Source organism: Mchenga conophoros, linkage group LG4 (genome assembly GCF_057382185.1).
Source record: "Mchenga conophoros isolate Kocher_MC1m ecotype Shallow Benthic linkage group LG4, M_conophoros_male_GT1.1, whole genome shotgun sequence".
NCBI lineage: Eukaryota > Metazoa > Chordata > Actinopteri > Cichliformes > Cichlidae > Mchenga > Mchenga conophoros.
The window spans coordinates 18,675,900-18,686,305 of NC_140529.1; the positions used below are offsets into that span (position 1 = coordinate 18,675,900).

The 10,406-nt window shown below is 42.0% G+C and overlaps 1 protein-coding gene across 3 annotated transcripts; it reads right to left on the reverse strand.

Annotated features, from left to right (window-relative positions):
• Positions 1 to 333: 333 nt before the first annotated feature.
• On the reverse strand, positions 334 to 6,977 carry LOC146575879 (uncharacterized). Of its 3 annotated transcripts, none has more exons than XM_085270787.1 (10): positions 6,809 to 6,977; positions 5,366 to 5,435; positions 4,847 to 4,945; positions 4,521 to 4,622; positions 1,952 to 2,086; positions 1,725 to 1,862; positions 1,577 to 1,628; positions 1,465 to 1,491; positions 1,339 to 1,365; positions 334 to 1,245 (listed from the first exon to the last, which is right to left on the reverse strand). In XM_085270787.1, the coding sequence occupies exons 2-10, from the start codon at positions 5,423 to 5,425 to the stop codon at positions 686 to 688; spliced, it is 1,200 nt and encodes a 399-aa protein (XP_085126913.1). In that variant the 5' UTR covers positions 5,426 to 5,435; positions 6,809 to 6,977; the 3' UTR covers positions 334 to 685. The 3 variants fall into 3 exon arrangements, with proteins under 3 accessions (XP_085126913.1, XP_085126912.1, XP_085126911.1); XM_085270786.1 differs by having other exon boundaries at positions 5,366 to 5,440; positions 6,809 to 6,976; XM_085270785.1 differs by having other exon boundaries at positions 5,366 to 5,440; positions 6,798 to 6,976.
• Between the last annotated feature and the right edge of the window lie 3,429 nt (positions 6,978 to 10,406).

Below are 10,406 nucleotides of genomic sequence, written 5' to 3' on the forward strand. Positions count from 1 at the left end.
CCTTTTCCCTTAACTTAGATGTGCTAAGTTTTCTGCTAATAGCTTTTTGGGAACCTCCTTGTTGGTGAAAAAATACTAATCCATGCCCGTCAAATAAAAGAAAGGATAATAAATTCAAACTTGTGCACTCAATTCTTGTTTTTTACAGTCATTCAAAACATATGCCGTACAATCATTGCACTCTGGAAAAAGGACAGTTCAAAGAAATAATAAGAAATCCAAAATTAACACGACATTCATGCCAATGATGAGTGTATAAATTGTATATAACTGTATATATTTTAAATACATTACCAAACAGAATATCAGCAGTATCAATAATGACATGAAGCATCAAGACATAGATTTGGTTTATTTATTATTCACACGAGTGCATTTTATTGCTGGATTAATAATGCACAATACATCACATTAACACTATAGGTTTCTCTTGAAAGAAGATGACGGCATTTCATTAGATGGCATTTCATCACGTATGTGAGCAAAAGGGTTGCACTATAACTCTGTAGTGAGAAAATGGAAGCAACAATCACATTAAAGCAGCAGCATAGAGAGTGGTCACAAAGTGAAGCTATTCAGTAGCACATTTAAGGTCTTTTGCAACCTCCCTGTGATTTGGGATTGTTATACTTCACTATGATGTCTACTGATGTTTTTTTTAAAGGAAATGCCCACGGAGGGAAACTCAACCCCACATGCAAGATGTGGAGCACAGACACTGGGTTTTGGCTGCTGGAGACCTGATAACCAGATCCTTGATGATCTCCACTGTGCCAAACAGTGGGAAAAGCTTCTCATCGAAGCTCTCGTTGTAGGTGTAAATGTGGAAATGTTTGTCCACATCATAGAAGGACAGCTGGCTGTTGTCATAGTCGAGGTAGACGCCCACCTTGCGGGGGATGAGGCCGGGTGGCAGCGCGGTGAATGGCACCGTCAGCGCCTTAAGCTCAGTGCCCCTCTCCAGCCGCAAGGTCAGGTACCCCGTATCTGTGTTCAGCGACTTAAAACCTTTCCTCAGGGCCGACTCTTTAGCAACGCCCAGCCGCCAGTCGCGCTCTCCCACTTCCACCTCCCAGTAGTGGCGACCAGTGCCGTAGCCCTCTGTTCCAACGGCACACCACCAACCGTCAAAACGCTGGTGGTAGTTGGGAATATCTTTTCTCTCAAAGCCACAGCGCATCCTTTTCTCATCAGTAGAGATGAGCAGATCAGGATTGGCCGTGTCCAGATCCAGGGTCACCTCCACTAGAGGGGAAATGTGAAGAGGTTTAAATTACAAAACAGGTTGAGCAAAGATTATATGGGGAAAAAAAGCTGATTAAATATTTAATTTTGTACCTGCAGCATCTGCAATCCAATCCCACACTGCCAAAAAAAAGGGAAAATAAAAGTAAGTGGATCTAATAGTGTAAATGCACCAGCATGGGAATAGTAATGTGTGATTCGTGGTCTACAGTATCTCACCTGGTTGAGGGATGTAGGATATGGCACCTGGAAAAAGAGAATGATAAACTCATAAGAGGGTAAATATTTCCAAAGAAACAACCAAAGTCAGCTTGAGTTACGATTTACAAACCGATCTTCTGAGTCTTCTGTTTCCACAGAAGCCACTGCTGTGGGATGGTGTCCTGTAGGAACAAACAACAAAGAGGCCTCATTGATTAACTGCAGCGAGTCATGCAAGCTGTAAAGTTTGACCTGTGGATTACAGAAAGAACTTCTACCTTGTCAGGCCGCTGTAACATTAAAGTCCACATAAGCAGCTCCATGGCGGTCAGCAGATTGGGAGCACGGCCCCAGCGCCAGGCGGACTGCACGTCCTCCAGATTCTTCACCACTGGTTCTCCGGGCCACACACTTTGCTGCAGAATGATCAATGTCAATAAAAAACAATGAGCAAACTTATTTTTTGTTTTGAAGGAAATATTAGTTGTATGTCTGAACCTCCCACCTCAGGCTGGGCTCTTATATCCTTGATCCATTCGAGAATAACAGCTTTGGCCTGCTGCAGGTCCTTCTCACTCGTCACATCGGGCTGTTTGCCCTCATTCATCTCTGGCCAGCCATCAGTCTGCATGGGTCTCATCTGCACAGAGAAAAACACACATTTATTAAATATACCTCTATACCTAAAAGACGTGTAGTTCTACTGTGACTATTAATTTTCTGCAGGAATCTGATGTTTCCTTTTAGGTCATCTGACTGTCCACATGTTCACAATTCATAAGATTTGGTCAGGTTTTAATTCAGCTTACTTCTTCCAAAGTCTGCTCAAGGTCACATTTGTCATTTTATGGGCACATTTCCATTTTCTCAGCATAACCTTCATGCACACTACTTACACTCTCACCAATATTCAATTCAACCCTTTCAGCAAAGTCATTAACACAAGGTTCCCAGTGCATGCATACAATAATAAAGTGAGAACTTCCTGGAATGCCAAATCATGTGATAGCTTGAACTATCGCTCTGTCACACGTTGTATCTTTTTAGATTGTAACGACCATGATCTTACTGATCATCCTATTAGCTGGCCATTCAACTACTAGACTTGTAGTCAAGACCGCCTAAACCAAGACCAAGGCAATACCAAGACCAGAGGGCATCGAGACCAAGACAAGACCAAGACCAAGTCAGACAGAGTCAAGACCAAGACAAAGTCGAGACGAGTCCAAGACCGAGACTAAAAAGTCTTTAAACTGCAGCCAGATGCTGGTTCGTTTACAGGTGTCAGGCATATTTATGTGTTTTTGCGATGCACTCGCACAGCCCTCCTCACCGCTGTCTACTGTCTCACTCACTTACTGAGAGGACAGACGCACGCTCCACTTGACTGCCGCGTCTCTCACCCTCTCTGTTTGTCACATAATGATATTATCCTATATCCTTGCATGTGATTGGCCACAATATGGAGGGATTGGAGCATAGCTGGGCCACTGTGTGAAAGCTGACCAGCGAAAGGAAATTAAGGAAATTAAGTGAGGAGCCGGCTCTCGCTCAATGGGAGTCGACTCTTCTGATTCACTACAAAGCACTCTGTAAGCACAGCTCTTAGAGCTGATGCTTTTGCGTATGAAACATTATCGAACGTTACATTGTGTGTCATGGATACTGTTGACTCCAAATCTCCCGACCACTATGTCGATCTGAGAGAGCAAGACCGAGACAGCAAGACCAAGACGAGACCGAGGGATCCGAGACCAAGACCACATAAAAGTGGTCTCGAGACATCCAACTCTATCAACTACCCATTCATTCATTCCTGTCCAGATCTATTAGAAAGGCATAGTTGAGGCTAACATCAGTAGTATGGTCAATGCTATGACATACTGACATGTAAATATATTTTCAAGCTTTTTAAGGCAATGATTACTGCTGGTTACTGTATGTAGTCATGATACTTCTGAGCTCAAATTTCTCATTTGCTGTTTGTAGAGAACTTGTAGAAAGTACAAAAGGTGGACATAGCTACGGCGACTTTCTGAAGTGGTGAGCGATTTCACCGGCACCATCTTGGTATCAAAAAACTGAATGTAAAGACAGATCAACCTGTGACACCACTTGCTTGCTGGCTAATTGCTTGCAACTGACAACTCACTGCCAGTGAATGAGCTGATAATACCGCAGATAATCCTGCTTCCTAAAACATGATTTAACCAAGACTTTCAAGACAGAAATCTTCCCATAGACTTCTATTGAGGTTTTGCAATCATTATGGATGTGCAAAAATCATGCTGACAGTGTAGGACCACTAAAGTCCCAGTAACACAGTACTAGAGACCTGGTCATGAGGGGGAAATTATTACATGAAAATGACTGCTAAAGCCCCATTAGCAAAGTCTTACAGACTAATCAGTGACCCCCTAGCAACCACGTGTTACTTTGGGGAAAATGTGTATTCCTCAACTGGTTGGCAAAACCTCCTTGTGACTGCTGCAGTGGTAGTTTGGATGACAGTAAGTGACTTAAGTAAGGCTACAGTAAGGCTGTAGGGAAACTGTAAAAGTGTGACACAAACCAGAAGTGTCAGCCTTACTATCACTAAGCTAGTGGTTAGCAAATATTTGTAGACAAGCATGTAAAACCGCAGGCAACTCTAGTCTGCTAGCTCAAGCAATCACTGCAAAGTTTTGGGGAAGTCTCTTCTTTGCATGATTGTATCAGGTCCAATATGTTGGACAAGTCTCACACAATATGCACATGGCTGGCACATGGTGTCAAGTGGGAGACTTCAATAGGACTCAGTCTTTTTGCAAACACAGCTATCGCCATCTGGTGGCCTTCACTTAGAATGCAAGTTCCACTTCCACATTGACTTTATTTTTTCAGAAGCTACATTCATCTTTACTGTCTGTGGTTGAACTAGAATAATTTGTCCTGCATATGACTGTTTGCGACCATCCTTGACTCCACAGTGTATTTGAATTATCATTGGCTTGTGCAATACAGCCAATCAATGGCAAAACAATAGTATATCACTTCCCACACAAATGATGCTTTGGTACTTTTCAGTTAAACACCTTGCTTTCCAGCATGGAGGCCAACTGTAGGATGAAGGCCCTGCAGAGAGGAGTTGGCCAGATGTCATTTTGGTTCCAGATGTGCTCCAGCATTGCTGATCTCTGCAAGGGTAAAATGGAGAGAAAAACAGTGGATTGATGAAGACTGCTAATTATTTCAGAGTTTAATAATTCCTTCATTAGGCTGTAAACAACAGTGATGATCAGCGTCACTTTTGGCATTAAGAGAAAACTGTTACAATGACACTATCCCATTCATCCTGAAAGCGCACACTAAGACAGTGAGGGAATGCAAGCATCAGTTCAGGTTCACAAGACGTTTTTACCTGACACACTCGGCCGATGTCTCTAGCCAGCTCCACAACGAACAACTGGTCCTCATCCAGGGGCTCCCTCTTCTCTTTCTTTGCCCTCTTGTGCGAATCCTGCGAGGAAAATACAAGTAAAGGATTTTCCGTGAGAAAATGCTGGAGTAAAGACGAGTGTTCGAGCCACAAAGAAAGACATTTAGACAGCATTAGTGCTGGTTCACAAGGGCTTTAGAAAGTAATAAGGCCAACTGGGAAAGGGGGCGGTCACTTAGCCTAATCAAAATGCACATCGGGGCTCTGATCCTGTCAGCAGAAAAAAACAGCCTCTGTCTCATTTCATCTCATCAACTCCCTGCATAGAGTAACCCCCCTTTTTACTTACATTAAGCCAAACACCAACACCAAACAGGTAAGATTATAAAAAAATGTATTATGTCAGCTGTCTACCTGAGTATAAACGTGACCTCCTGCCAGGGGCCACGTTTGAACATTAAACACACAATATTTTTATTAGAGTGTACAGAAATGGGTTACCTTGATCTTGGCCGTCAGGTTTTTGGCCGGCTCCACCATGAAGTGAAAACACTGCATCATTTTGGCTGGCCTGTCCTAACATGACACACAAAACACACAAAAAATTTAGCTTTAGCAAACTACCCATTCATTCATTCCTGTCCAGACCATGTGTCATCCTGACAAGCAGCATTACGTGGTAATGAAGCATTTAAGCACAATCTGCTACATCTCAGAAATCTGATGGCAACTCCATGGCGGTAAAAACAGCAGTGAGTTATCTCACTGCTGCTCCTCAAACCCCTAAGGACTTGTTATTGTCCTTGGTGTCTTCTAGGAGGTGAATGCTGAAGTGGAAAATGGGCAATGTTTAGTTCCAAAACACTGGGAGGTCAAGTAAATCAGTAAATACATGATGATGATGGAAACATCACACGGCCTTTTGGAGATCAGAACATAACAATAACAGTAAAAGGTGAGGGATGCAGCGGTGGAGTTTTGGCAAGTTATATAAAGGATCAACAAAGTTAATGACGTCATAGATGCCACACGCATGCAGAGCACAAAGTCTTTAAGAAGGTCATCGAGCAGAAGCAGAGAACAGCAGTGATTATTAACTTGAGCAGCAGTAACGCGATAAAAACAAGCAGTCTGAGGCAGGAAAGGCCCAGATTTTCTGTCTCCCTGCCTTATTTACTCTGTATGTCACTCACTCTGGCCTTTTTCTCTCCCTCATCATCTGCAGAAGAATACAGTGTGAGCTCAGTCTGTGTCTGGTTGGCACTGCATCAATTATCATGACCAGACAAAACTGGTTCTCAGGCTGAGCAGGACGTACAAAAACCCCCCCACAACAAAACACAACACAATGCAATTAATAAAGCCTGTATTTGCATGCAATATCACCCCTTGTTTCATGTGAATAAACTGTGTTTCTGTGCAGCTTGAAGACGGCTCGAAATAGCGCTGGTTAGGCCCACTTTCATATACAAAACTAAGCTGCACCACTCAGGAATCTACCAACAACACGCACCTGTACATACACGTCAATGCTGCGTCACACAGGAAAACAACAACAGAAATCACAACACATAAAATCAAATGAAAGACTCAATTTTTTTAGACGACACGTCTAACGATGGGGAAGTGCTCGCTTTGTATTAATGCTGTGGGAAAGCATGACCATGCAGCTTTTGCAGAGTGAGAGCGGCCCAGTTCGCAGGCAGCTGATGACTGCGCAGGAGGTAAACACAAATCTGCTGAGTGACTTTGCGGCAGATTTGCATCACATGTGCAAAGATGCCTCTTTGCAGACGTTGCAGACTGATTTTTACCACCAATGTCCACACAACAACATGACAGGTTCATGCATTTATAGCGTTGTTGTCCTATAATTCGTCCCCTGCAGTGCGTCCTGCGAAACAGCGCGGTTAGTAATAAGGCGCCAGCTGACCTGCAGCTTACCGGGATCCGCGGAGTTTTGTTGAAGCTCTTCGGTTTTCCTCTTGCCTCTTTCTTTAAGCGAGATGCTGCCGGGTCTAAAAGTGTCTGGTTTCTGTTCTGCAGTCTGTGTCTGACCTTGTTTACATACCAGACTGACAGTCGGCTGCTCGTGCAGTTTCGTTTTTTTCCGTGAGTGACGAAAGCGGCTCATTAATGGGCAGAGCTCGCGACCATCTTGGTAAGGTAACAGTATTTTATGCTGTCTTAAAGAGGCAAATCTGTAGTTTGGATTCAAGTTTTAAAAATGCGACTGTTTCACTTGTGTATTTACATTTTCTTCTATATGGCTTGCACTGCAGCAAATCAGTTTATGCCACTGGATTTATTTTACATGCACAGGTTCATTCAGCGCACACAGACTAACTAAATCTGATAAACCTGATATCATTTCTGCTATTAAGGGCACACTTGCAAGACTTGAAGCGCAGATATATTAGATTTAATCCTTGCATACTGGAAGTTCACTGTCATCTCAGCATCAGCTTAAACTGCTGCCTCTGATTATACATGTATCACCGTAACATTTGATTTACTGTGTAACGGCTGTCTATTGTTAAAAAGGCACATTATATTGTCAAAAGTTTGCCTCGTCTGCCCTCACACGCAAATGAACTTGAGTGACATCCCGTTCCTAATCCATAAAGTTTAATATGGATTTACAGCCTCAACTCTTCTGGGAAGACTATCCACAAGGTTTAGAAGTGTTTATGGGAATTTTTGAACATTCTCCCAGAAGAACATTTGTGAGGTAAGACACTGATGTTGGACGAGATGGGCCTGGCTCGCAGTCTCCACTCTAATTTCCCCCAAAGGTTTTCTCTCAGGTTGGGGTCAGGACTGCGCAGACCAAGTTCTTCCACACCAAATTCGCTCATCCATGTCTTTATAGATGTTACTTTGTGCACTGGTGTGCAGTCATGTTTCACTGGAACTAAGGGCCTGAAGCCCAACTGCTGAAAAACAATCCCAGAACATAATCCCCACTCCACCAAACCTTTTTTTAAAAAAAAATTTATTTAACCCTTATTTATACAGGTTGTCCCATTGAAACTCAATGTCTCATTTACAAGGCAGATCTGTTCCGGACAAACATTAAAATTACAACAATACAAGAAATAATAAAATAGCTAAATTTATCTAATTCACACAGTCATATCAAATACAACAACAAGTTCCCAGTGATGATTTCACAAAAACATTTGCATGTCTTTTGAAGTCTGCAAGTGAAATCAGTTGATTGTTTGATACTTTACATTTAGTACAATGAAGCCGGACAAATAGTGTTGTCCTTTCAAACCCAGACTTGTCCATCAGAATGCCAAATGGGGAAGCATGATTCGTCACTCCAGAGAACACACCTCCACCGCTCTAGAGTCCAGTGACGGCATGCTTTACACCACTGCACCTGACACTTTGCATTGTGTTTGGTAATGTAAGGCTTTGTTGCAGCTGCTCAGCCATGGAAACCCATTCCATGAAGCTCTCTGCACACCGATCTTGAGCTAACCTGAAGGCCACGTGAAGTTTGGATGTCTGTGACTGACTCTGTAGAAAGTTGGCGACCTCAACGTACTATGATCCTCAGCATCTGCTGACCCCGCTCTGTGGTTTAACATGGGCTACCACTCTGTGACTGAGTTGGTGTCGTTCCCAGTTGTTTCCACTTTGTTATAATACCACTAACAGCTGACTGTGGAATATTTATTAGTGAGGAAATTTCACGAGTGGATTTGTTCCACAGGTGACATCCAATGACCGTACACCTCTAAAGCTCACTGAGCTCCTGAAAGCGATGTATCCTTTAATAAATGTTTGTAGAAGCAGTCTGCATGTCTGGATGCTTGATTTTATACACCTGTGGCCACAGAAGTGATTGGAACACCTGAATTCAATGATTTGGATGGGTGACTGAATACCTTTGTCAGTATAGTGAATGTAAGGTATGGAATACCTCAAGCTTAACAATGGCACGGATTGTTAATACAAATGGAAGTCATCAGTGTTTCCTGATGACTAAACAATGCAGCTGAACCATCGATTGATAAATGAAATACTAAATAAGTAGTTGAAGGTTGTAAAAGGTTAATAAACAGGTATTAGATGTTGCTAAGTCACAAATGCATAGACTGAGTGTTAATAGTACTCCAGGTGAAGTGCAGGAGATATTGCAAGTAAACTGCTAAAGGTTTGTCAGTGGTCAGAAGAGTTTCAGACTTGATGCTTTGGTTGCATTAGTTCTGCCTCAGCTTTATTGTTCTTGTGTGAGCCCCTCAAGTGCTTCAGCAATAGAAATAAAACCTTGCAGGTAGTGCAAAATAAAGCTGCCGGTTCTTTATTGCAGTGCTTTTACAGAACTAATATCAATGAGATCTAAATTAAATATCCTAGAGACAAGATTACTGCATGTATTATATGGAATGAAACACAGTTCAGTCGACATAATCATTGAACACGATCTGCAGCAGAAAGGAGTTTTATATTGCCAAAGGTGAAAACAAGTGATATAAAGAAAACAGTAATTCACTGATATGGTGGAACTCAGTAGCGGTTCATATTACTACAACCAGAAAGCTAGAAAAAAGCACATTACATAAAAGTTATAGATTGATTTTCATGTCACTGAGTGGAAATAATAATTTGATTCCCAAGCAAAACATGATCTAGTATTGGTAGATAAATCGTTGTGGGCAAACACAGCGGTAAGACGTTTCTCGTAGTTGGTCACCAGGTTTGGAAAAATGGTGTTTTCTGGGACACACTCAGGATTCCTCTTCCACCAAACGTATTGGGTCAGGTTGATGGCAAAGAGGTCGATTTTCTGACCACAGCACTTTCTCCCAAGCCTTCTCTGAATTATTTAGATGTTCACTAGCAAAGCTAAGACGGGGCCGTATACGTGTCTTGTTGAGCAGGTAGACCTTGTGGCACAGCAAGATTTCAATTTAATAAAGCGTCGTGTTTTACTAGTGGTGTACTTTGGTCCAACTGCCTTCAGATCATTAACAAGCTCCACCTGTTTACTTTTTGGGCTGATCACTGTTGAGGCAAGATCTTGCATAGAGCCTGAATTCATTTTATATTTCTTCCATTTCTGAATAATGACACCAACAGTTGTCGCCTTCTCACCAAGCTTCATAGAGTATCAAATCCTTATTGAAGTCAATGACAAAAAGTCAGTTTATAACTTTTATGTAATTTTTTTCAGGATTTTCCACTCTGTGAAGCTACAATAAAAACGAAAGACTGGTCATTATTTTTCCATAATGGGAATGTTTCGCCATAGGAAGTTGTTTTTGAATATTAGGACCTAAAAACTGAAAATATTCCAGTTTTTATTGAACTCCAGAATTCAATAAAATTCATGGAAATTAGTTTGGGAAATACTAATTAGACAACAATCTCCCATGAAATTTTCCTGATTTGTCCTTTGTTTTCAAAACAACATGCACTCAGAAACGCGCATATAAAATCTTACCTCACTGTGAGTGGTTTGGATGTGGTCCACATACATAAACTGCGGCTGTGTAATGAAAAACATTCACGAACAAAGCAATAAAAG

What these genes read in the sequence shown, in the direction of transcription:
- LOC146575879 (XM_085270787.1), bottom strand. Translation starts at nt 5,425, where the DNA reads ATGATGCAGTGTTTTCACTTCATGGTGGAGCCGGCCAAAAACCTGACG. An exon ending in ATCCTACATCCCTCAACCAG is followed by an intron (nt 1,366 to 1,464) that starts GTGAGATACTGT and finishes TTTTTTTGGCAG; the next exon opens with TGTGGGATTGGATTGCAGAT. An exon ending in TTGGATTGCAGATGCTGCAG is followed by an intron (nt 1,246 to 1,338) that starts GTACAAAATTAA and finishes TTTCCCCTCTAG; the next exon opens with TGGAGGTGACCCTGGATCTG.